General features: G+C 39.2%; 1 protein-coding gene across 2 annotated transcripts in view; it reads right to left on the reverse strand.

Moving 5' to 3' along the window:
* Positions 1-23,197: 23,197 nt before the first annotated feature.
* Positions 23,198-27,893, reverse strand: part of slu7 (SLU7 homolog, splicing factor) — a 56,392-nt gene continuing 51,696 nt past the window's right edge. For both annotated transcript variants that reach the window (XM_060836743.1, XM_060836742.1), the window contains exons 15-16: positions 25,348-25,458; positions 23,198-23,912 (exon numbers count right to left, since the gene is read on the reverse strand). In XM_060836743.1, the coding sequence (XP_060692726.1) occupies positions 23,733-23,912; positions 25,348-25,458 (291 nt within the window). In that variant the 3' untranslated portion in view covers positions 23,198-23,732. The remainder of the gene's footprint in view (positions 23,913-25,347; positions 25,459-27,893) is intronic.

A 27,893-nucleotide genomic window follows, 5' to 3' on the forward strand; every position in this document is an offset into this window, starting at 1 on the left:
GAACGTGCAAACTCCTTCTTGATTGAGTTTTTTGAAGAAGTAACAAAGAGGACTGATGAGGGCAGAGCGGTAGATAACGTCATAGAGTCATAGAGATATACAGCATGGAAACAGACCCTTCGGTCCAACCCGTCCAATCCAACCACATTTCCCAACCCAATCTAGTCCTACCTGCCAGCACCAAGCCCATGTCCCTCCAAACCCTTCCTATTCATAACAAAGAGGACTGATGAGGGCAGAGCGGTAGATAAAGTCATAGAGTCATAGAGATATACAGCATGGAAACAGACCCTTCGGTCCAACCCGTCCACGCCGACCACATTTCCCAACCCAATCTAGTCCTACCTGCCAGCACCCGGCCCATGTCCCTCCAAAACCTTCCTATTCATATACCCATCCAAATACCTCTTAAATGTTGCAGTTGTACCAGCCTCCACCACTTCCTCTGGGAGACTGATTAGCAAGGTTAGATCTCATGGAATACAGGGAAAACTAGTCATTTGGATACAGAACTGGCTCAAAGGTAGAAGACAGAGGGTGGTGGTGGAGGGTTGTTTTTCAGACTGGAGGCCTGTGACCAGTGGAGTATCACAAGAATTGGTTCTGGGTCCTCTACTTTTTTGTCATTTACGTAAATGGTTTGGATGTGAGCATAAGAGGTACAGTTAGTAAGTTTGCAGATGACACCAAAATTGGAGGTGTAATGGACAGTGAAGAGGGTTACCTCAGATTACAATAGGATCTTGACCAGATGGGCCAATGGGCTGAGAAGTGGCAGATAGAGTTCAGATAAGTACGAGTTGCTGCATTTGGGAAAGCAAATCTTAGCAGGACTTATACACTTAATGGTAAGTCCTGAACAAAGAGACCTTGGAGTGCAGGTTCATAGCTCCTTGAAAATGGAGTCGCAGGTAGATAGAATAGTGAAGAAGGCGTTTAGTATGCTTTCTTTTATTGGTCAGAGTATTGAGTACAGGAGTTGGGAGGTCATGCTGCGGCTTTACAGGACATTGGTTAGGCCACTGTTGGAATATTGCATGCAATTCCAGTCTCCTTCCTATCAGAAAGACGTTGTGAAACTTGAAATGGTTCAGAAAAGATCTACAACGATGTTGTCAGGGTTGGAGGATTTGAGCTATAGGGAGAGGCTGAACAGGCTGGCTGTTTTCCATGGCAAATAGGCAAATCTTTTCCCTGGGGTCAGGGAGTCCAAAACTAGAGGGCATAGGTTTAGGGTGAGAGGGGAAAGATATAAAAGAGACCCAAGGGACGACTTTTTCCATACAGAGCGTGGTATGGGTATGGAATGTGCTACCAGAGGAAGTGGTGGAGGCTGGTACAATTGAAACATTTAAGAGGCATTTGGATGGGTATATGAATAGGAAGGGTTTGGAGGGATATGGGCCGGGTGCTGGCAGGTGAGGCTAGATTGGGTTGGGATATCTGGTCGGCATGGACAAGTTGGACCGAAGGGTCTGTTTCTATGCTGTACATCTCTATGACTCTATGATTGATGAGGATAGGGCTGTGGTGTTGTCTACATGGACTTTACTAAAGTATTTGACAAGTCCCTCATGGTAGGCTTATCCAGAAGATTAAGACACATGGGATCCATGGTGAGTTGGTAAGCTGGATACAAAATTGGCTTGGTCATAGAAAACAGAGGGTAATTATTTGGGTGTGTTTTTCTGACTGGTGTTCCACGAGGATATATATAAATGATTTGGATGAAAATATCGGTGGTCTGATTAGGTTTGCAGATGGCAGAAAAATTGCTGGAGTAGTAGATAGTGAGAAAGATTGTCAAAGGGTACAGCAGGATAAAGATCAGTTGGAAAGTTGGGCAGAGAAATGGTATATGCTGTATAATCCGGACAAGTATGAGACAATGCATTTTGGGAGGTCAAATGCAAGAGGAAAATATACAGAAAATGGCAAGGGTCTTCGAAGCATTGATGTACAAAGGGATCTTGAGATGCAAGTCCATTGCTCCCTGAAAATGATAATGCAAGTGGATAAGTTGGTAAAGAAGGTGTACAGCATGTTTGGCTTCATCATTTAGGACATTGAATATAAAATATGGCAAGTAATGTTGCAGCTGTATAAGATGTTGGTTAGGCCATATTTGGACTATTCTGGTGTGCAATTTTGGTTGCTACATAATAGGAAAGATGTGGAGCCTTGGAGAGGGTGCAAATGATGTTTACCAGGATGTTGCCTGGATTGGAGTGTACTATCTATATGGAGAGATTGGATTGTTTTCGTGACAATGTCGGAGGTTGAGATCCAACTTGATAGAAATGTATAGAACTAGAAGCATATAGAACTATAAGAGCTATGAATAGAGCTGAATAGTAAGAGTCTTTTTCAAAGGGTGTAAATACTATATACTGTCTGTATTTGTTTAAGCTTAAAGGAGATTTGTGAGGCAAATTATTTACAGAGAGGGTTGAATGCCTGCAACACACTGCTATGGGAAGTGGTAGAACATGATGCAACAGCATAGTTTGAGAGGCATTTAGAACAGTCACAAGAACAGGCAGAGAATAGAAGCATATAAACCATGTACAAACAAATGGGATTAGTTTAGAATGTTATCACAGTCAGCACAGATATGGTGAAAAAAGGTCTTGTTCCTGTCCTGTACCATTATATGTTTTATAGGACAGTTCTGTCATCCCAGGAATAAGTCTAGAGAGCCTTCATTGCACTTCCCCTATGTCAATAATACTATAAGGGGATCAAAACTGCATGCAGTACTCCAGGTGCAATCTAACCAAACTTATATACAATTGAATATAGTAATACAATTTTACAACATTTCCCTACTCTTCTATTGAAATCCTCTTGCCTTCCTAATAGCTTGCCACAACTGCAAATTAGCCTTCAGTGACTTATTGACAACAACATCCAAGTCCTTTTGCACATCTATATTTTCCAACCTCTCATCATTTTGGAAATTCTCTACACATCTGTTCTTTCTACCAAAATGGAAACCTCACATTTTTCCACGTTATATCCCATCTGCTATGTTTTTGCCTAATCACTAAACTAGTCCAAATCTTCCTGAAAAAGTTTTACATCTTCCTCACTCCTCAAATCCCTGCTAACATTTATATCACCTGCAAATATGGAAATATTATACTTGATTCCCACATTCAAATCATTGATATATAATGTGAACAGCTGGGACCAAAATACCGATCCTGCGATATTCCAGTACTCACAGTCTGCCAAGTGAGAATGACCCATTTATTCCTACTCTCTGTCTTCTCTCTGTTAGTTAATCCTTAATCCACTGCAGTGCATTATGTCCTACACCATGTGTCTAAAATAATCTTCTGTACGGGATCTTATCAAAAACTTTCTAAAGAGCCAAATATACTACACACATTGAATCGATTCCTGCTTATCAATTCTGTTAGTAACATCCTCAAAACAGTCCAACAAGTTTGTCAAACATAATTTTCCACTCACACTGGCAATGCTGAACTAGATCATTTTTATCCAAGTGACCATTTATCACATACTTTATGATAAATTTTAGCATTTTACCTACTACCAACAGACAGACAAGTCTTTAGATCCCTATCTTTTTAGATTAGATTCCCCTACAATGCGGAAAGAGGGCCTTCAGCCCAACAAGTCCACTCTGACCCTCCAAAAACTAACCTACCCAGGCCCATTTCCCTCCGACTAATGCAGTACCATGATGGGCAATTTAGCATGGCCAAATCACCTGGGTGGCATGAGAAAACCCATGCAGACACAGGGAGAACATGCAAACACCACACACATAGTCACCTGAGGCTGGAATTGAACCCAAGACCCTGGTGCTGAGAGGCAGGAGTGCTAACCACTGAGCCACTATGCCACTCTTTTTCTCTTGCTCTTTTATGAAATTGTAGGGTGACATTTATTATTCCCTTCTTCAAACAGTATTCTGTTTTCATGTTAGAAAGTTGAAAGCAAATTAAAGCAAATTAAAAGTAGTGGGGAAATATTTGGCTGCCTTCACCCTCCAGATGGAGTTGATGTACTGAATCACAATTCCTTTGCCAAAAAATGCAGCCTCTTTGGGAACATTAATCTCTAGTCATCAATCTTTTAAACCAGGTATTCTGTTAACTTCGTATATATATTTTTCATATACAAATGATAAACATCGTTTTTGTATAAAATTTGTTATAAATTTGGTCGGTTCAACAATTCCCCTGAATTTAATTCTTTTTAAAATACAAATAATAAAAACAATATGGACATTATTATTATCAGTACTCATGCAAGTTTTATATATTTATCTCCACTTGCATGCCTTTCTAAGTATATGTATATAATAGCACCATGAAATGTAGAAATAATGATCATGGTTGATCTTCAATTAAGATAAATTCTCGGCACAACATTGTGGGCCGAAGTGTCTGAATTGCGCTTGTTCTATGTACTTCAAGATGGATTGACAGAAATAATTATAAAATATGGAAGTCACTCTGTACAGTTTTAATTTTACAAATTTGGTAAAGACATAAATCTTTGAATTATGTTAATACATTAAACACTTACATTGCTTAATGATTAGAACACTACCAGATTTGACTATTAGAACTGAAAGAACTGCAGATGTTGGACATCAGAAACAAAAACTGAAATTGCTAGGAAGGCTCAGCAGCTCTAGCAACATCTGTGGAGACAAAGGAAAGTTAACGTTTTGGGTCGGTGTCCCTTCCTCAGAATAGGTATTAGGACAATGTATATGAGAGGGTGAGGCTATAAATGAGTGCAAAGCCTCAGAGTGGTATGGTTAGAGGGAGTGAAGCTGTGAGCAGAGCTGCCAGACATAGAGCAGCCTGGGAGAGGAAAGGTTGGGGAGAATGAGATCCATGAGTGAACCTGTACGAGAGAGAGAGAGACCTGGGAGTGAAATGGTCAGAAAGAGTGGGGCTTGGGAGCAAGAACTCAGATCATGTAAGGACCAGAAGTGGAGCAGACAAGGAAATCAACATCTGGGAGCATTCTAGTCAGAGAATGTGAGATTTTCAGTCAAGCAGTTGGAAACAGCCAGGCCCAGCTGCAGATTAGGAGCTTTGGTGACAGCACTTGGTGATATTTGCTTTTGCCAAGTGACATTACAGGACAAGCTGTCATGTGAGGTGAGTCAGCTTTTTGTCTTTTAAACTAAATATGAAATAAGATTAGATTAATTAATAAAACTCAATTAATTGGTCAAATTAGGAGGATTAAATTAAAGTTAAATGACAAGTGTTAGTACCACAAACTTTTTTGAGTTTTTCAGTCAAGTAAGTCTGGGGTATAAAGATGGTAAAAGTTAAGCAAAACATTTAAATTAATTCCCTATGAATTAGCTGACCTCAGCACCAGAGAAACTGTTGAGTGTTGAGCAGCTGGTGAGGCTTGTTTTTAATGTAATCATTATGTTTATTTCTGTTACATCAGGCTTTTTAAAAATTATTTCAGGAAATGTCAGCAATGCTATATGGACCAGCATTTATTTCTCATTTAGTTGCTTTTGAGAATCATAGAATCCCTGCAGAAACAGGCCATTCAGCCCATTAAGTCTGCATTGACTTGAAGAGCGTCCCACCCTATCCCCATAAACCTGCAATTCCTATGGCTAATCCACCTAGCCTGCACATCCCTGGACACTATGGGGCAATCCACCAAACCTGCACATCTTTGCAGGAGGAAGCTGGAGAACCTGGCAGAAACCCACACAGACTGAGGAAGAATGTGCAAACTCCACATCGTCACCTGAGGCTGCAATCAAACCCGAGTCCCTGGCCCTGTGAAACAGCAGAGCTAATCACTGAGCCACCATGCCATCCTTAGGAGGTGGTGCTGAGCCACTTTTTTGAACTGCTGTGGATAGAAACCCAGAAGTCTGCTATATAACTAGGAAAAAGATGTTAAATGGAAAGTTGGAGCCAGAGATCATAAAGTGGGAGTAGCTGAAGTATTAAATGAGTGATTTCCATATATCTTTACCAAGGAAGAAAAAGTTTTCAAAAATATTATGAAGGAGGAGGCAGTCGAGGCAATAAGTGGGTTTTATGATGATTCAAGTCTTCCACTTCCTTAAAAACTGAATTTGTAGCACCACAGAATGGAAAGCTCATTAGCATTCTCGGAAAGTGAATGCAAATCAAAAACAAAGGAACAGTTGTTGCAGAAACCTGGCCTGTTCATGGACAACTGTAAAATGCTCTTAATTTCAAAAAAGCTTCTTGTCAATTACTTTCCTTAGTTTTAATTCATTGTACTCAGAATTCAATGTATATCAATACATTTGGTTTTCCTTCCCTTTGTCAGAGTGAATTGTGATATCCATCTGTCTGTTCAGGGGATGCTGATTGACTTGAGGTGCTTCTAGGTGTCTAGTGGCTTCAGTATTTCAGTTTTATTGCCATCCACACTGCCCTTGTTTCAAGATACTGCAAAAGAAAAGCCACCTGTAAAAGAAGCAGCCACTCTGCCAGTTGTAAGGTATATTCATACATCTCTGAAGACATTAAAACTGGAATAGTGAAAATTAGATGAGAAGAGAGGGAAGTAGAAGAAGAGAGTGGAAAGCACATTTGAACAAAGACAACTTGAGCTGAGGAGAAGGAACACCACAATGTCCATGAAGACATCTCTGGTTCAGATTTGACATTGGAGGCAAATTCGTTTGCTCATTACTTCCTAAATTAGAAAAAAAATGTCTTTATCTCATTCAAGTTGGTGGCACAGCATTTAAAGTGGCCAGTCTAACATTAGTTCTTAGTACTAAGAGTAGGGAAAAATTTTGGCGCAAGTACATGAGATTTGCTCACTCTTACTCAAGGAAAGTATCACTGAGTAGAAGACAGTAAAAACATCTTTGATAGTACAGAGGTATACCCTCCAGAATTCCATACCCTTAGAAAAAGACCTGACTAATTGTTCCTAGAATTGAAAGGCCAAAGCAGATTGTGTTTGACAAATTATATATGGGCACTTAAGTCAGAAGTTATGCATAAAAATCACTGAAATAATTCTTCTTGAGGAGATCAAAAACCCTGAAGTCACACAACACCAGGTTATAATCCAACAGGTTTGTTTGAAATTTGGAGCAGGGGCAGTAGATTGAATAATTGCAGATTGACAGAGGATAGAATGCACACGGGGGATCAGTTAGGAGTGCATTGGAATCTTCATACCTGGAAGTAACTAAAGCACGAATGAAAGTTTTAGCAACAGGTGAGCTCAGAAAAATGGTGAGGTATGGTGATGTTTTAGAAGTGGAAGCACATAGCTTTAGCTACGAAATGAATATAGTATTGAAGGTTCGAGGTTAAATATTACACCAAGGTTGTGAACAGACTAGCTTTGCGTCAGACTATTGCCAAAGAAAGGATGAACCTCAGATAGGGAACAGAGTTTGGAACACAGATAGTAAACAATGGTCTCAATTTTACTAGTACTTAATTAAAGGAAATTACCGCTTCTACAGTAATGGGTTTTAATTCAGCAACAATACAGAAGAGAGGGGAGCTGGCAGTGAGGTGGAACTGAGCGAAAAGGAAAACTGAGTTTTTGAATGATGTACAATATGGCTAAAAACAGGGCCAAAGGTAGATCCTTGATGGATTTTAGAGGTAATGATTCTGGAGCAGGAAGAGAGGCCTGAATCTCTGGCCACAATGACATAAATAAGAATGGAACCATATGAGTGGTGACTCACTGAGTTAGATGACAGGGGACAAGTGACAGATGAGTATAGTGGAGTCAACTTCAAAGGAGTTCAAAGGCTTCAAACAGGTTGAGAAAGAAGAGGAGGGAAAATTTACCTTTCTCACAATCATTTAGGATGCAATTGTGACTTTGCTATGAGTTGTTTCAGTATGTGGTAGCATAGAAATCTGATTGGAGGGTCTCAGAAATAGAGTGCCAAGCAAGATGGACCAGGATTTGAAAAGTGACAATGGATTCAAGGACTTTGGAAGGAGAGGGAGGGTGGAGATGAAGACAGTAGTTTAAATTGATGGTGAGGTCAATAATTGTACTTTGTTTTAAGCTGAGATTGGAGTTGTATTTACAGGAAAAAGGAACAACACCTGAGGGGAAAGAACTCTAACGACATTGGTTATAACTAGGGACTGGGGGGCGGGGGGGAAATTGTACAGTTAATGATTAAGAGAACAGGAGGTGAGTCTCATGGACATGATGAGCCCAGAAAGTGTATGATGGGAGATAGGAGAGTAACTAGAGAAAGCTGTTAATTCAGGGCTGGGACAGGACTATTTTTAAATGATGTTTTCCCAGTTGGGCTACTGGAAGGGAGAACCACAGCAGAAACAGCAGTTTGGATGGTCTTGATCTAAATGGCAAAGTAGTCATGATCTCCTCGTATGTTATTGGAGCTGAGGGAAGAGGATGCAGGAAAGAGGGATTTAAGAAAGTGGTTTACTGTTCACAAAGCAACGGAGGTTATTCAGGATGATCCTGGAACAGTGACCAGTTTTAGCCGATGAACAGGACTTGACTATAGTTTATTTGATCAGTCAGCTTACTGGTGAATGCTAAATCAGTCTGCCATATCCTGACATTGGAGGGAAAGAGTAGATTAAAGTTAGGATAGTAGCTTTCAATGACAGATGGATCACACTGAGGAGTTGATGGTAATTTTGAAAAACAGAGTGGTTGAAGAGATTTTCCAGTCTGTTTTGGCACTGGAGCCAGAAAAGTACCAGTTTAATTGAATGGGATCAAAAGGGCTTCACAGACAAGGTGAGCTTGTAAGAGATAAGAGAAAACCATAGGGAAATGTGAGTTTAGGATCTGTAGTGGGAGGAGGTTTGGTTTGGGAAGAAACATGGAAATATTGGAAGAGCTACTTTAAGGATATGGTTGGTAATGGAGAAAATAAACCTAGCACATTCTTTTATGATTCCAGCAGGTCCTGGAGTAATAGGAGCAGGTTTCTCAGAAGTGTGTTAAAGTTGTTGGTACTACATGTGGTAAGAGCAGAGCTACTATGTTATGGTACGAGCCAAAGTTACTACTGGACTAATCAGACTCCAGAATGAATCTGCTTTGATATAATCTTTTAAAAAGTTTAGTTAATATGGTGGATATTTACTGAGCCATTGTCATATGAGGCAGAATTTCTTTAATGACAGAATATATGTTTATTACACAAAAGACAAACACTAAAAGAACAAGCTGTGTAAATATAGAAATCAGTTTGAAAAAAATCCGAAAACACGTGTCTAAACAAAGTTTCATCCATTTGCCAATGCCATCTGTAACAGTAACTCAAGTCCAAAGAAACTGTCCATCTGTATAAAATATTTAAGTTCAATTTAACTGATGGAGTTCTTGCCAAGAATTCTGAAATCTTCTTTATATGAATACTCACAAAACTCAGAGCTTAGACTTTCTTAGCTTTTAATAATCTGCAGACATCTAACCAAACATTCCTGGTTTGGAAGTAACACAAAATACTTTTTTCCCACAATTATCTGCTTTCCCTGATCTATACTTCGTTCCAGGAAAGAACCAATATTTGCAATTGGCCACAGTCAGGCCTCCTCTGAACAGACATAAAACCTTCAGTCTCTAGGTTTCTGAAACTAAAGTTAACCCTCAATTGTCTTAACCAAATACAATATAATGGCCTTCAATGTTTACCCTACATGTTTTAAATTCCCACAGTAAAAGCTGTTTTCCATTAATACTTCAGAGAATCCTGATTAGGTATAGAAGGATTGTCTGACTTAATCTTTCTTGCAATTCTTAATGTGTTCTATTTTACTAAGGAAGTATTTAAATATTATGTCATGTTTATATTTAGTTATTGTACATGTTTTTCTGAACTTACCAAAAGTTGTTCTACTATTTTGAATCTTAGAACATGGTTTATCTATTACGTACATATAGAACTGCAATGAAATAAGTGATGATTAGTGCCCAATGCTGGAGAAAGTGTTCTTTTAATGTTGCCAGCTACAATTTCTTGAAAGTCTTGATTTTGTTTTTGGGCCTTGCTAAGGGCTAGAGAAAATCCATGAATTTGAAAACTCCATCATAACTAAGTTGTGTAAATGTTAGAATTCACTTTAGGTAGGTCCTAATATCACCAACTCTTCACCATATATGAAGAGTTGAAAATATTTTGCTGGAAAAGTGCAGCAGGTCAGGCTACATCCAAGGAGCAGGAGAGTCGACGTTTTGGGCATAAGCCCTTCTTCAGAATTCCTGAAGGGCTTGTGCCCGAAACGTCGACTCTCCTGGTTCCTGAAGAAGGACTTCTGCCCGAAACGTCGACTCTCCATTCCTGAAGAAGGGCTTATGCCCAAAACATCGACTCTCCTGCTCCTTGGATGCCGCCTGACCCGCTGCACTTTTCCAGCAACGCATTTTTAGCTCTGATCTCCAGCATCTGCAGTCCTCACTTTCTCCACCATATATGAAGACACAATTACTGTTGTATAACAACTAAAACCATTTTTTCAAAATTCTTGTTAAACTTTTAATTTACATGACTCCAATTAACTTTAAATTGTATAGTTCTATTTATAGTTAATGGTAAGTTAACATGTATTGAAGTTCTGAGGAAGTTTGCATAACATTCACCATCTAAACCATCTGCTTTAGCCACACAGTGAGCAATTTTGGCTTTGCTGCTTAAATAAAGGCTTGAATTAATTTGTCAACTATTTCAGATAAGAGGACTAAATTTGGGAGGTCATTATTCCCAAAGCCTTTGCACATTAGGCAACTGGTGGGAGGCAAGTTGGCTCAGTGTCTAGCACTGCTGTCTCACAGAGCCAAGGATTGGGATTTGATTCCAGCGGGTGACTGTCTGTTCTCCACATATCTATGTTGGTTTCCTTCAGGTGCTCTGGTTTTCTCCCACAGTCCAAAAATGAACAGTCTAAAAGGGTTAGCCATTGTAAATGTGGATTAATGATGATAGACTGGAGGTTTGGGTCTGGGCTAGATGCTCTTCGGGGAATTGGTGCTGACATGATGGATTGCCTCTCTCTGCACTGTAAGGATTCTATGATTCTATGAACTCATCACATGGTTTTGTTAAATAGAATTTATTTTGACATGTCACAGATAGAAATTCATTGAACCAGATGTTTTCCCAAGTTTCTTCAAGATTATAATTGGTCTTAAGAGCATAAGAACAAGGAGTAGGTGCAGGAAGTTAAACCCTTCCAGGAGAAAGTGAGGTCTGCAGATGCTGGAGATCAGAGCTGAAAATATGTTGCTGAAAAAGCGCAGCAGGTCAGGCAGCATCCAGGGAACAGGAGATTCGACGTTTCGGGCATAAGCCCTTCTTCAGGAATGAGGAAAGTGTGCCCAGCAGGCTAAGATAAAAGGTAGGAAGTTAAATCCTTCAAGCATTCTCTGCTATTTGATATGAACATGACTGATCTCATCTTGGTCTCAACTCCACCGCTCTTTATAACATATTAAAATACATATTTATCAATCTCAACCAATTCTGATAGTGAAACAAATTGTGGTGCTGGGTTAGCACAACTTGTCACCTTTGCTCAGACCTTTGGGTATAGGAGTTGTGACGTCATGTTGAGATTGTACAAGACATTGGTCTTGCCTCTACTTTGTGCAGTTCTGGTTATCCTATTATAGGAGACACATAATTAAAATGGAGAGAGTTCAGAAAAGATTCCCTAGAATGTTACTGGGTTTGAAGTATAAACATTGACTTTGTTCACTGGAGGGTTGGAGGTTGAGATTATAAACCTTATTGAGGTTTATAAAATCATGAGGAGCATAGATAAGGTGAATGACAAGTGTCTTTTTCCTCAGGTAGAGGAGTTCACAACTAGGGGCATATTTTTAGGGTGTGAGGAGAAAGCTTTAAAAAGAACATGAGGAGCAATTGTTTTTACACAGTGATTTGTGTGGGGAACAAACAGCCAGAGAAAGTAATGAATGTGATATTTGGATAAGTTTATGAATAGGAAAGGTTTGGAGCAATATGGGCCAAACTCAGGCAGATGGGACTAGTTTAGTTTGGAAACAATGGACTGGTTGAACTGAAGGGTCTATTTCTGTGCTGTATGACTCTACAATTCCATAACAGGACGAAGGATATTTCTTAGCAAATGAATATGATCATAAAATAAGAAAATTTTAGAAATTTAAACATCTCATGGGCAACAAATTTTATTGGTGACTGATGGATGTTTTCAAAATTTACCAGCCTTTAATTTATTCCAAACTAACAAACTTTTAAAAAATCTTATTAAATTGGAAGGATTCTGCTTCACCCAGCATGGAAGGGTTGAGAGTAAAATCAAAATAGGATAGCTGGAGAAATCATTCGCCCAACAAGGGGCACATTGGACGGAAAAATGTCTCCGTAATCAGAACCCTCAACCCCATCACCAGGCATTATCATAAAGGTAAAAGGTCAAAAAAGTGGCCAAGCAGTTAATTATACTATAATTTTATTATATTCATTTCCTAGTTTATGAAAAAAAAAGAGACCAGAGGTTAACTTCCAAGATTTTGAATGAATGCAAATAGTTTCACCATGCATTTCCAGGGGTATGGTCAGTAATAATTCCTCTTTCTATTTCAGTTTTGCTTATACTTGTGGAAAAACATCAAGGAGAACTTTGATAAATTGTATAAGACAAAATCATTGCACCCCTTCAACTTTCCTTCCCATCCCAAATGTGCTGATACTGTGAAGCATTCCCTTTCCTTAATCATTATCCTTCCATCATCCACAACCATTCCCTCTTCTACAGGCAAGATTCTGACCAAAATGCTTTCTCGTTTCTGTACTAATATTTGGTATCCTTGTGTCTGTCTGAAGGTCACCAGTTTTTCAAACCTATTAACCCTGCACGGGTACATCACTGATTGCAAAATCAGATGTCCATTTTACTTGATTGATCTATAAGGTCTTGTTCATTGTTTCAAAACTATTATATTTGTCAAAAATATAATAGGTGCCATGCCACTCTTCGGATAGTTCAATAACAACTTAAAACGTTTTTGGTTATAAATAAAACCAGAAAAAACAGACAATACTCTGTTCTGAGTAAAGGTTCATTTTGACATGAAAAGGTTCATTTTGTATCTGGCTATGGATATTTGTTTGCCTTCACAGGTGCTGCTTAAACCATAAAATACTTCCAGTGCTTTCAATTTCTATTAAAAATGCTACCATTTGTTGCATTTTGTTTTCAAATCATACTATTCCCAGCTTTGTTGACTAACAGGAAATCAAAGCTGCTATCTCAATGAGAAATGTTACCAGAAATTCACAATATGTTGCTAAGTAGTACTCACGACCACCTGAAAATAAACGACCACATAGTTCTTACAGTGTAATAACAGTCATGGAACTAAATCACTACAAGAAATGTAAATCAATGGACTTAATTTTGTTCCCTTAACTAGGGCTTCAGTCTTCCCAATATTTAATTGGAAGACCTTTCTACTTATCCAGTATATGCAGATAAGCAGTCTGATGGTTGAGCAACGATGGGGGATTCAACAGAGTTAAATGATAAGGCACAGCTGACTGTTATCAGTGTACATGGGAAAACTAATGCTGTGCTTTTGCTTGATATCATCAAGGGATGAAATGTAGATGCAAAATAGGTGGAGGTGAAGGATGAATCCTTAACAAATGACAATGGCACAACCGTAGGAAGACAAGCAATTGGGCAGTGATGTAACTTTATGAGAGATATACACCCTGGCTGGATGACAGTGGAAATATATTTGAGAGGGACGGTATAGTCAACTGTGTAAAAGGCTTTAGATAAACTGAGAAAGATAAAGGGGGACAGATACCTTTGTCTCTGTCACATAGGAGATTGTTTATGACATTTTGATAAGAGCTGTTTCTGTACTCTGATTGAAATAATTAAAACATAGATCTAAAAGAGGACAAATAACATGACAAAAATAACCATTTACAGTATAAACTAACAAAAAGATATCATGAAGTGAAGTTAGGTGATCAGCTGTATATTGGGAATATGGGAGAGGGAGCAGAAGTTGGGGTTCTCATGGAAAACATGTCAATTCAGGGATAAGACACAAACAACCTTTAGAAGCCTGACTAATTGAAAGGAGAAATGTAGCAGAGGCAGCTAATCATCACTGGTAACTGGTTATACTGATAGTTGGAAGATACAGGAGATAACATTGGGATATGGAAGGGAGATGAGGTTGGAGAGTGATACAAAGAGATGGTCAGAGATGGATTTTTCTGTGATTGATACAAAAGGTCTAAGAGGGCTATATGAGTTGACAAGATCAGGAGAATGGCCCTGAACGTAAACTGAATGTGCATGGAGAGAGAGGTGTGGAGAGGTTGGGAAGGCAGTGAATTCAGAGGAGAGAAAACATGATGAATTTTGATGCAAGTTGAAATCACGAAGGAAAGTTTGTTATGACACGGAGACAGCTGACCCAAAACAGCCTTTGTAGCTTGATATTTATAACCCAGTAAATTAAACTATTTAAGATCCCCAAATAGTCACTCCAATAGTTCGGAAGCAGACTTTTGTATAACTAATGCCAGACTTCGTAAATAATTAATTTCCATGCACAGGCTTTGAATTCTAAACAAAAATCTCCACAATTCATTAAATACGAACAAACATTAGCAAAAAGAAAACTAAACAGGGCAGGCAATGACCTAGTTGTGTTACTGCCGGACTGTTAATCCAGAGGCCCAGGTAATGTTCCAGGGACTGCAGTTTGAATCCTGTTATGGCAGATGGAGGAATTTGAATTCAATAAATACCTAGAATTAAGAGTCATGCTGGATCAGCATGAATCCATTGTCAATTGTTGAAAAAACCCATATGTTTCACTCGTGTCCTTTAGGGAAGGAAACTACCATCCTTACCTGGTCTGGCCTAGACCCACAGCAATGTGGTTGACTCTTAGCTGCCCTCTGGGCAATAAATGTTGCCTAGCCTGTGACATCCTTATCCCTTAAATGAATAAAAAGAAAAGCACAGTATACTGATTGATGTCTGTGCTTTGAATCTGAAACATTTGTTTTCAGCCCCATTTGACAAACAACTACTTCTAAAGGATAAATAAAATAACAAAATAGCCAAATTACCTAAATATCCTTCATGATGCATTGTTCAAGGGCATAAACGTAGACATCTTGGCTGTTTTTTTCCTGAAACGTTGATCAGGGTCACCTCAGCTATACTTCTCACAAGCTTTCCTTTCTTTGGGATTCCAGAAACAGCTATATCTGATTAGGCAGGAAACTTTCAAATCTTCATGCTGCTTCAGTGGTAACCCAGAACCATCTCTCAGAAGACATAGATCAAAAACCAACTTTAATTCTGGTTTTAACCTGCTGGAGTGATTGACTCTCGCTGAAGTTTTAGGCACCATTCAACAACTGCCAACTACCTTTTGTCTTACTGGAACCAACAATCAGGTAATGACCTTAATAACCAACGTCTGTTGTTTAAAAATAAAGCTCTTCCATGTCTAAAAGGGGAGGGACATTGTCCGTTAGAGTTTTTTTAAAAAATCAAGTCTTAGCCTGTAATTAGCCTCCAGCATGGCCTCACAAACCCAAACTGACCCAAAGTCCATCAGTCATTTCTAGCCCATAATTCAAAACTGATAAAGAGAATAAAATAATGAAAAAAAATCAGTGAAGATTCTAAGAAATTGAATACCCTCATGACAAACTGTTTGATGTTCAGACTGAATGAGAAAAATTGTGAAAATACCTGATAGAGAACAATGATTTTCTAATAAAGGGATGGAGTAAGTCAAGAAGAGATTTCCAGAATAATACTGGATCAGGCCAAAGTGCAATCAAATGTTAAGTTTCATCTTACCACCACACAGGGGTAAGTGGTAGAAGGTATGGCTAGGAGAAATGACATTATTAACAGGAAAGGTGTTATTACCCATCAGGCAGGTTTCTGGTAAGACCACTATGTTAATGCAATCATCCACATTAAATTCATGGATAGTGAGGACTTTGCTCACAATTAAGAAGACAATTTGGTGGGAAATACATAGATGAGTTGAGACAGCTGGCAAGAGGAGAGAGGAGCTGAGCAAGAAGAGGATCAGCAAGATTAATCTCGATCAAAAAGGGCACACTGGGAAGGAAGGTCAATGAAAAATTTGAATGGGCCAGTTTGAGCTGCTGCTCATAATGAGCCTGTGCTGAATGCCTCTGTGAACATTTTGGGGTATGTCACGAGAGGTTCAGCAAAGCTATAGGTTTCTGTAAGAGCATGTCACTCTTGAGACAACCACAAGAGAAGAGGAAGGGTGAGAAGTGAAAGATTAAACAAGTCTGGTAGGAAAGACTGAAACAATTGGAAGGAGTCCATACTTTAAAGTCAGAGGTACAGATGTTCAGTCAGTATGAAGCACTGACAAACTGTTTTTTGTGTTCACAGACAAATGAAGTCAGTAAAGTCCAGAAACTGTGTGTTGAAGGATGTACTTGAAGATGTTTGCACAGAAACAAAAGTTCAAAAGGTGCACAGAGTTGATTGCAGTCTCACAAAAAAGTGGTGAACTTGGAAAACACCGGAACATCTGGAAGCAGTGGATGTTTGTCCTTCAGTCTTGCAAGTAAACAGACTGAAGCTGAAAAAAAATCAGTTATCCAGTTACTAAGTCATGAGCTCAGCCTGCAATTGAAGTTTCTCAGTCACAGAAGTGGTGGGGAGAAACAGTAGACTAGGCTGGGTTAATTTAAAGACGATAAATGAGGTTAAATCAGAGACAGATGTTGGGCCTTATGACAGAACTAGTGAGGTCCAGAGTAGAAATATCATGAAAGGATATATGGCTTGGAGGGGCCCCTGAAGGTGATGGCGTTCTCCAGTATTTACTGTATTGTGAAAGTGGTAGAACAATCAATTTCTGAATTTCATGGTGTAATTTTTGTAATACCTTTCATAAAGTGGAACAAAATAAACTTCAAGTGGTCATTGACCAGCCGGAGCCAAGCTCATCAAACCATCAATACAGAAGCTGCAGTCTTAAATGAAAGTAGGATGTCAATCACTCTGATCTGTTTAGTTTAGTTTACATCTTTTGAGTATATTCACATTGGGATGAAAGTCAAGTGCAGATTATCCAGCTTGAGGGAAAGGAACATTAAGGTGGGGAGGAAGATAGTTGGATTTGAGATCAAATGAACAACAGATTATAAACTAAAACAAAATATATAGCTTCAGTTTCTGTATAAATTTCTAATTTTTAAAAAATATTGCATTCACAGAAGCATAATGGCAGAGCAGTAGATGTGATCTATATGGATTTCAGTAAGGAGTCCGACAAGGTTACCCATGGGAGACAGATTAGCAAGGTTAGATCTCATGGAATACAGGGAGAACTAGCCATTTGGATACAGAACTGGCTCAAAGGTAGAAGACAGAGGGTGGTGGTGGAGGGTTATTTTTCAGACTGGAGGCCTGTGACCAGTGGAGTGCCAAAAGGATCGGTGCTGGGTCCTCTACTTTTCGTCATTTACATAAATGATTTGAATGTTAGCATAAGAGGTACAGTTAGTAAGTTTGCAGATGACACCAAAATTGGAGGTGTAGTGGACAGCGAAGAGGGTTACCTCAGATTAGAACAGGATCTGGACCAGATGGGCCAATGGGCTGAGAGGTGGCAGATGGAATTTAATTCAGATAAATGCGAGGTGCTGCATTTTAAGAAAGCAAATCTTAGCAGGACTTCTACACTTGTTGGTAATGTCCTAGGGAGTGTTGCTGAATAAAGAGACCTTGGAGTGCAGGTTCATAGATCCTTGAAAGTGGAGTCACAGGTAGATAGGATAGTGAAGACGGCGTTTGCTTGCTTTCTTTTATTGGTAGGAGTATTGAGTACAGGAGTAGGGAGGTCATGTTGCAGCTGTACAGGACATTGGTTAGGCCACTGATTAGATTACTTACAGTGTGGAAACAGGCCCTTCAGCCCAACAAGTCCATACCGACCCGCCGAAGCGCAACCCACCCATATCCCTACCTTTACCCCTTCACCTAACTCTACGGGCAATTTAGCATGGCCAATTCACCTAACCTGCACATTTTTGGACTGTGGGCGGAAACCGGAGCACCCGGAGGAAACCCACGCAGACACGGGGAGAATATGCAAACTCCACACACAGTCAGTCACCTGAGTCGGGAATTGAATCCAGGTCTCAGGCGCTGTAAGGCAGCAGTGCTAACCACTGTGCCACCGTGCCGCCCACTAAAACTGTTGGAATATTGTGAGCAATTCTGGTCTCCTTCAGATTGGAGAGATGTTGTGAAACTTGAAAAGGGTTTAGAAAAGATTTACAAGGATGTTGCTAGGGTTGGAGGATCTGAGCTACAGGGAGAGGCTGAACAGGCTGGGGCTGTTTTCCCTGGAGCGTCGGAGGGGTGACCTTACAGAGGTTTACAAAATTATGAGGGACATGGATAGGATAAATAGACACAGTCTTTTTCCTGGGGTCGGGGAGTCCAGAACTAGAGGGCATAGGTTTAGGGTGAGAGGGGAAAGATATAAAAGAGACCGAAGGGTCAACTTTTTCACGCAGAGGGTAGTACATGTATGGAAGAGCTGCCAGAGGAAGTGGTGGAGGCTGGTACAATTGCAACATTTAAGAGGCATTTGGATGGGTATATGAATAGGAAGGGTTTAGAGGGATACGGGCCGGGTGCTGGCAGATGGGACTAGGTTGGTTTGGGACATGTGGTCGGCGTGGATGGGTTGGACTGAAGGGTCTGTTTCCATGCTGTATGTCTCTATGACGTTACACATTTTTATTGTTATGCTTTCATGATATATTAATGCTGCATTCGGGTTTTTTTTGTATGATCATAGCGTGTCAGAAGAAATTAGTTTAGGTTTCTGGAATTCGCTAGATTCAAGGATTATGCTTCAAATAGTGAGTTTGTTTGGGCTTGTAGTACATGCACCGACAGATCAGTTGCCAGTCTTTGTTTGCGTCTCATGGATATGGAGTTGAAACATCTCAGCCATTTGCTGTTTCTTCAATTAGAGGCAGATTGATCATTTAAACAGCTTGGGATAAATCTGAATAGTACTGCATGTATACAATTATAGCAAGAACTACAAATGCATGCTTTCTTGCCTATCGCCATGTCCGTCCTCTGCCTCCTCTATTGCCACAGTGAATCGGACCGCAAATTGGAGGAACACCACCTTATCTTCGGCCTGAGCAGCCTAAAGTTTGGACGTCTCAACATTGTGCTCTCTAGTTTCAATTAACATTCGCACCCATTCCCTCGACTCCTTTTCCAGCCTCACCTCCTCATTTCCATACCACCTACCAACCCTTCCTTCCAGTTATCAATCCTATTTATTCTTCCCATTGATCAACCAGGTTATACTCACCATCTGTGTTCACCTATTACCACCTCACCATTCCATCCTTCTCCCCACTCAAACTGACCTCCTTTATCTGCAGCTTCCCCCTAACCCTACCTCCATTCTTCAAGGATGGTTACACCGGGAACTCTGACTTCTCCACCTCCTGATGCTGCCTGGCTTGTTGTGTGCCTCCAGCCTCCTGTTTGTCGACGCTGGATTCCAGCATTTGCAGTTTTTCTCTCTCCAGTAATGTGAGCTGTGTTTATCTGATTACTGTTGGAGGGTCTGCCCATACTATTGGGCATACCTAGCTTACCAAAAGTTGGATCTTTTCCAATTGGAAGACCTGAATGTTTGTTGAATTACTTTTGACAGGACCAATACAAATTAGCATTTTATAGAAAGTTAATGCTTGTCAATTGCTTGTCTTACACAAACTCAGGATGCACAAATAATTTCAATTGAAAATTGAAACTAAGTTGTTAACAATTGCTAGTTTATGTACCATTTGCAGTTGCAGCTACTCAAAATTAAACACTGTTTCTGGAGTTCATGCTTCTTACACTACTTTTACAGAATGCACCCACTTTCTACCATTTTTTACAATCATGTAATTGTAAAAGAATAATTTAAGTAAGGATTAGTTAGAAAACACACTTCAGTTAATAGGGTCATAAACTGAAAGGTGTTGTTTACATTAATTGCCTATTTGCTTCACTTAGTTTCAACTACATGGGATTGGTGCCATTCAAAGAGGCCCACATTGCTGACCTGTAAAGTTACATTGCAAAAACATTTTAATGTAATTACTGGCAAATGAACATGAAAATGTACATCTATTTCAATATCAAACCAAGTTATTTCAGATCTGTTCAAATAATAATTGGCACATACCAGAGGTTTAGATTAAATTATATTATCTACAGTTTCTCTTCGGAGGGTCAGTGTGGAAACAAGTCCACACACCAACCCTCCAAAGAGAAACCCACCCCCCTATATTTAGCCCTGACTTTTGCACCTAAAACTAGGGGCAATTTAGCGTGGCCAATTCACCTAACCTGCACATCTTTGGACTGTGGGAGGAAACCAGAGCACCTGGAGTAAACCCATGCAGACACAGGGAGAATGTCCACACAACAGTTGCCCAAGGTGGGAATTGAATCCGGGTCCCTGGTGCTGTGAGGCAGCAGTGCTGACCACGGAGCCACCTTGTCACCCCTTTGTAACCTTGTTTTAATACACTCTTGGGTGATTGCAGCAGATAAAATACACCCTTACTGTGTTACATTAGTTTGCAACTTGTAGTTTATTGCCAATCCTGGCTCTTTTTTACCTCTATTATTTCTGGTATATTCATTGTTTTAGACAAAATTTAGGAGGATATATCTGCTTTATTTTACATAAGTTTCAAACTGAGGTCAACTAAATTATTAGCACACAGAGGCTCCCTCTACTCTTTCTATTGACTAGAGTGTAATAATGAAAGAACTGAATTTCAAAACATAAACACCTTAACATTTAAAAAAATAAGCTAATGGATGAAGTTGAGATACAATAAAATTTAAACATCTAAAACAGCTTTATTAAACGTACCATAAATATTTGAAGTGTTTAGTACTTCATTAAGATGTCCAAATGATATTGATCACAGGAACTTGTTGTCAGTGCAGTTGATCCGTTTTGAAAAGCTGCAACCTTTCTAAAGTATAAAGTGATATTTCATTTTGAATGAGAACATTCTCATTAGTTTAATGGTTGAAATCTGCAACAAATGTACAAATTGCTGGCAGCATTTTTAGTATTTCTGTACTGAACGACACACTCAGAACTCCCAAGAGTTTCTGCTTGCTTTGGAGGATTGATGAAAGTGAATGGTAGCAGTTGTCATGTTCTGTCACTACCACAAAATCTGGGTAATTAAGCATGGAGAGCTGTGTGGTGGTTTTAACAGGATGTGGTGCACAGTGGCAATATTATTTAGATCATATTGATTTGATTTGTGGCAAAGACAAAACAGTGTTGCCTTACTGATGCTCCTTCTTAATCTCAAAATGGCCATCAATTTAGAATATATTAGAGTCACGCTCCTAAACTAGTAAGACACCACAGAATACAGACAAAAATAAAGTCAAATGTCATAGATTTAATAAAGAGTGGCCACACATGGGATCAGTTGAAATGACTACACTAAATAAAAGTTCAATGGAAAAAATAGGAAAAAAACACTCCAATTATTTCTCCCTTTAAAGTACTACAAACCCAGTACATCTGAGATTACCTGACAGCTAAAAAAGGCATTGTTGCAAAAATAATTTTGTAAATTAATTATCCATAATAAAAGCGAAGCAAAAAGTGACCTTCAATTATAATGAAATACAAGCTATAAAAACAGAAAAATAGAAAAATAATTTCTTTGACCTTCACTTCACTCCATGAAGATAAATGTAGATGTGAGCAATTCATGCTCCAATATTAAGATCTGCCTGCTGCAACGTATGCATGCAATTTATCTTCTGCAGAAATAAACTTTAATCAGCAGACTTCAATAAAAAGTGGATATTTTTGTCTGTCTTAAATATTGATTCTAATATATTCAAATGAAATACAGACATTTCCCTGCAATTCTCTGCCAACTATTTGGCAAGTAGCAATCCACTACTCATTTATTAACTTAAAAATGGTTTACCTTTGGTTAAAATAACCACTCAGTACTTACTACAAGGAAACACACTTTGCAGATTCATAATGCTACTGAAGTGAGATACTGAAGATCTGACAATATCTTTGTATACAATGGGAATATAGAGCTTGCATCAGAGAGAAAACCTGCATTTGCCTTCATCTAACAGCATTTTACAAATGTCAGAAGAGTAATAAAAAGCTCATTGCATTCAGAATCTTTGTAGTAATTCTAGTCCAAACCAATTCTTTTATCATTACACTACATTCATTTGTTTTCTTATTTGTCTAACTGCATGTCTTAATGGCCAACCAGAAAACTACACATTCGCCCAACAGGTTCCTTCATTATGGGAAAATATTAAACTTAGCCTCTGTTAACGGGTGAAAATAGTCTTTCTTGATTTACTTCACCAATGTCTCAACTGGATTTCTTTTCTGACTTCAAAAGAGAGCTAAAGAATGAAACATTATGGACAATACAATGAATACAAGATTACATGGGAAGCAAAGAACGATAAAATAGTTGGCCAGGTTCTCTGTTCCTGATCGCTATGTGGTGCCTCCTGTTGAAAATGGACATTGGATGTTCACTGAACTGTATGTGGTTGGGATAGGAGGCTGTGCAGCAGCAACTGTTCAGCCATTCAACCCAAACCAAAAATAAACTTTGGTCTTCCAATTAATTGTGCTGAAGGCCAAATGGACACAATCCTTGCCACTTTGGTCAACAATTGTCTATTTTTGTTAAACAGTGCAGTGCCCCTCAGCTTGTGAATAACTGTGTCTTAAGCTGCCTTTGCAAATTCTGTCAGGGTGAATGCTCAAAATATGTTCTTCAGCTCACTGGGTCAGCCATGGGAAAAACTCTAATGGGTAGCCTTCCTTGTAGTTGCAATTCAAGAAATTTTAGTTAACAGTGTTTTTACAAGTAAAAATCAAAAGAACTATTCAACAGGGGTAGGAAGTCAGGCTTGAAGAATTAAATCATGTTAAACATTTCTTAAGATAGAAGTCAATTTATTAATTACACTGTTGTTAACTAATTTGGAAATGGGGTTCATACAGGAAACATCATAATAATGGCTTCAAAAAGCTTTTTTGCAATCAATGCAGATTTTATTGTCAACAAAGGACAAACTTCAAAGTTTAAATTCAAGATGGAGCTGAAAATTATACATAGAAAATGTGAAAAGAAATAAAGTACTATAAATAAGTTTTATGGTTAGAGCGCTTCTGGCAAAGCAAGAATTGAATTTGCAAACTTAACTTTGTGTTAGCATATGACTTTGTATGAGTCATGTTAATGAATCATTATAACAAAAGAGGCAGCCATTTGGCCCATTAGATCCATGCCAGCTTTCAGTAGAACCGACTAGAAACATACATTGAATAATTCAAGCACATTAAAATGACAAACCTTTATACAGCTTAAAACTATTTGCCAAACCAAACCAAATCCTGAAGGGTGAACAGTACCAAGTGTCAGTTTCTCCAGGTAGGGGATTCTCTGCAAAATATACAGCATTTGCAAAATAAGATGCTGAGTTCATTATAAGTTAAAATGGAATTTTGTTTTCTTTAACTTGACCAGAAAAGTCAAAACTTCTGTAGCATTGGTGTTCATGGTTTCTGGGCAGGTTTCAATTATTTAGCCTTGATAGAAGTCGTATACATTACTTTCCAAGGAACGAAGCCATTGGATCTTCAGGTCGTTGACGTTTCATTCTGTATGCCTCCATTTCTTCTTCTGTAGGTTCCTTCACTTCATATATGCTGTTGTAACCTCGCTTACGTTCATCAATTTGCAAAATTTGTTCAACTTGCTTCAAACGAGCTTCTTCAGCAACCAGGGCCTGAGTATGTTTAAATAAAATATGTGGCAGCAGTTACACAACAACAATCCTGAAAGCTTAATAACTGATTTCTAAAGTATGAGAGTCAGACAGACCGCAAAACCATGTGCCATGCATACTGATTGGGGTTAGGTACAGGACTTACAGGATCATCTCCTAAATGTAAATGGGTTAACATAGCTTCTAATGCTGGTGTGTTTGTTTAAAGTATTTGATTTTTTTTTCAAAAAAAGGAACACTAATATTATTAGTTCTATTCATTGTGATTCTATTTTGCAAAGGGTGCTCTGGTGACTTCCTACTTCAGGTAAAGATCATAGAATTAATTATCAGGAGAGTGCAAGCTGAAAAAGAAGAGTATTTGCTCTTACAGAAGGTGAAATTAGCCAAGAGGACATGTAACTCAAAAATTTACTGATTCATGTGAAATCCATTGTATATCATCATTTACATACAATTTCAACAGGCATTAGAATCTGCTACACTATGTACGTCATTGGTAAACCACAGTCAGCATTTGCAACCTGCTGTACACCTACAAGGTTCATCTGAAAGTAAACTAACAGCCAAGTTGCATTTGAAACATACCCCATAGCTTCCTTCAAAAAGGTACATTATAATGTCATAATTGAATAAAAATGGACATTAATCAAAGGGATGTGATATGGCAGTCATTTCTTTTTGTTAGAAACATTAAAAGCAAGATAAAGTCATAGAGTTATCCAGCACAGAAACTTTCAGAAGTATGAGGAAAGAAAATTGGTCAAAAAGTGTGAGGTGGGATAAAGAACAATGTCAGTACATGCCCAACTGTGGTGATTTGATGTAGTGTATTATTCAATATACGTTCCTACTTGCAGGAGAATGAAACATAGCAATAGAACTGAACTTCAATATTTAAAAATTATGTTCTAAATATTTTTATGCCACATGCATTATTTGAGATAAACTACAATTAAATAAAACTATATGGAACAACTAATGCTTTCTTTACAAAATGCAAGGGTAGCCTATTTGAACTGTAGTCAGTTAAAGACTCCTAATGCTAGGACTTCCAATAGATAATAAATTTATTTTATAAATATGGAATAGAAGCTGTCACACACAGACGTAATCAATATACAAATGGCTGCACAATGAACAAATGTTTCTGTAGATCACTTCTACATGGATTTTTACTGTTGAAGCTAATCTAAAATAAAGTAGAACCCTGATGAACCCAAAAGATGAACATTCCTGATTGTAATGTTGTAAAGTTTAAGACTCAATTTAGTTATTGCATTTATGTAGTTGTACATGCTTGCACATAAATGAGACAGAATTAAATATCATTTTGGTAAAGCAAAATGTTAATAATGAATTAACTGTAGGAAATGATCAAATCAGATTTATGCAAATTCTCTGAAAAGTCAAGAGGAGCTGGGATATAACTCACCTTTTTCAGCTTTTCTTGCTTCTTTGCCTCTTCATCTTCACTGTCTGAACCATGACTTTTTCTATGCTTCTTTTTTTTCTTATTGCTTTCTTTAAGTTTTTCTTTATGAATCTATAACAAACAAACCAGTGTTATAAATAATTAATAGAAGCAGTTGCCAGATTGCAAATGAGTTCCAATCTGAAGCCCATACACAAGGATGCTTCCTGGATGAGCTTTACATTGTGGTACCGCCGGAAAAGGTTTGAGCTCAAAAGCATGTATTCTTTACTCCTGGCAAAAGATAATGGTAAATATTAATCAGTCATTAAGTTTTGATAGGTAGATATTACACATTTTGGAGGGGGGGGAAACTTACAGTGGAGCAATGGAATAAAATGGAGACATTTCACCACATGAAAGGAAGCTTAAGCTTCATTGACCTATGGCAATTCACTATTAAATGGCATTGTTGGAGAATACAAAGAGTGCGGGGTTCCCGGACTATGAGGTTGGAAACTGAGTGGGAGATCTCCTGAGGTGATGAGGTTCTGTGTGGTCTGGGAGATGGTGGTTTGGTGATGGGGGGGTGGGGTCATGGTTGAGGGGCGATAGGAAGAGGTGTCCTCGAGTTGGTGTTTGGCTTCAACGGTGTAGAGGTCAGTGCGCCAGACTACCACTGCACCCCGTTTATCTGCTGGCTTAATGGTGAGGTTGGGATTGGAGGGCTGCGCGTTGTGAGTGGGAGAGGGGGGGTAGACAGGTTGAGGTGGTTAATGTCCCGGCAGCAGTTGGAAATGAAGAGGTCGAGGGAGGGTAATAGGCCAGCGTGGGACGTCCAGGTGGATACAGTGCGTTGGAGGTGGGCGAAGGGGTCCTCGGAAGGTGGGCGGGAGTCCTGATTGTGAAAGTAAGCTTGGAGGCGGAGGCAGCGGAAGAAGTGTTCGGCGTCACGGCGTGTATTAAATTCATTGATGCATGGATGGAGGAGGATGAAGGTGAGTACCAAGCTAAATAATCTCAACCAATTCTGCAGTCCTGCCACATCCTGTCGTGAACAGTGGTGAACAATTAAACAAAATCACAAATATTCCCATCCTCAATGATGCAAGAGCCCTATACGTCAGTGCAAAAAATAAGGCTAAAGTATTCTCAGCAATTTTCAGCCAGAAGTGCCCAATGAATGATCCATCTTGGCCTCCTCGAGTGGATCTCAGCAGATCATAGTCTTCAGCCAATTTGATTAATTCCACATATCAAGAAACAGTTGGAGACACTGGGTAGTGAAAAGGCTATGGGCCCTGACAACATTCTGGCAATAGTACTGAAGACATGTGACCCAGAACTTACTGCTCCTCTGGTCAAAATCTTCCAGTACAGCTACAATACTGGCATCACCAGACAATGGGGAAAATTGCCAAGGTCTGTCCTGTACACAAAAAACTGGACAAATCCAACTTGGCCAATTATCATTCCATCAGTCTCCTCTCAATCATCAGAAAAGTGATGGAAGGTGTCATCAACAGTGCTGTCCAGCAACACCTGCTCAGTGATGCTCAGGTTGGGTTGCGCATGGGCTCCTCAGCTCCTGACCTCATGACAGCCCTTGTACAAACATGGACAAAAGAGCTGAATTCCAGAGGCATGGCAAGAGTGATAGTCCTTGACATTAAGGCTGCATTCGATCAACCTATGGCATCAATGAGCCCTAGCATAACAGGAATCAATGAGAATTGGGGCAAATTCCCTGCTGGTTGAACTCATATCTGGTACATAGGAAATGGCTGTAGTTGTTGGAGGTCAGTTATCACAACTCCAGTACATCACTTCATGAGTTCCACAGGTTAGTGTCCTAAATCCAAACATTTTCAGCTGCCTCATCAATGACCTACCCTCCATCATAAGATTGGAAGTGAGATATTCACTGATAATTACATAATGTTCAGCATCATTCCTGATTCCTCAGATACTGAAGCAGTATCTGCATGTTCAAAATCTGGACAATATCCAGGCCTGGACTGATGAGTGGCAAGTAACATTCATGCCACACAAATGCCAGGCAATGATTATATCGAATAACAGACAACGTAACGACTACTCCTTGGCATTCAATAATGTCACCATCTCGAAATCCTCTACTATCAACAACTTTTGGGTTACCATTGACAAGAAACTCAACTGAATTTGTCACACAAGTATAGTGACTGCAAGAGAGAGTAGAGTCTAGGAATACTATGGTGAATTACTCATCACTTGACTCTCCAAAACCTGTCCATCATCTACAAGGGGTGAATCAGGAATATGATGGAAAACTTTCCACTAACCTGCAAAGATGCAACTCTAATAACACTCAAGAAACTTGACCCCATCCAGGACAAAGTAGCCCTCTGGACTGGCAACACATTTATAAACACCCACTCCCTCTACCATCGCAGTTCATCCACAAGATACATTGCAGAGATTTACCGAAGACCCTTAGACAGCACCTTCTAAACCCACAAGCATATCTATCCAGAAGTTCAAGATGCATGGGAACACCACCACCTGCAAGTTCTCTTTCAAGTCAC

The sequence above is a fragment of the Hemiscyllium ocellatum genome, chromosome 16 (genome assembly GCF_020745735.1).
Source record: "Hemiscyllium ocellatum isolate sHemOce1 chromosome 16, sHemOce1.pat.X.cur, whole genome shotgun sequence".
Classification (NCBI taxonomy): domain Eukaryota; kingdom Metazoa; phylum Chordata; class Chondrichthyes; order Orectolobiformes; family Hemiscylliidae; genus Hemiscyllium; species Hemiscyllium ocellatum.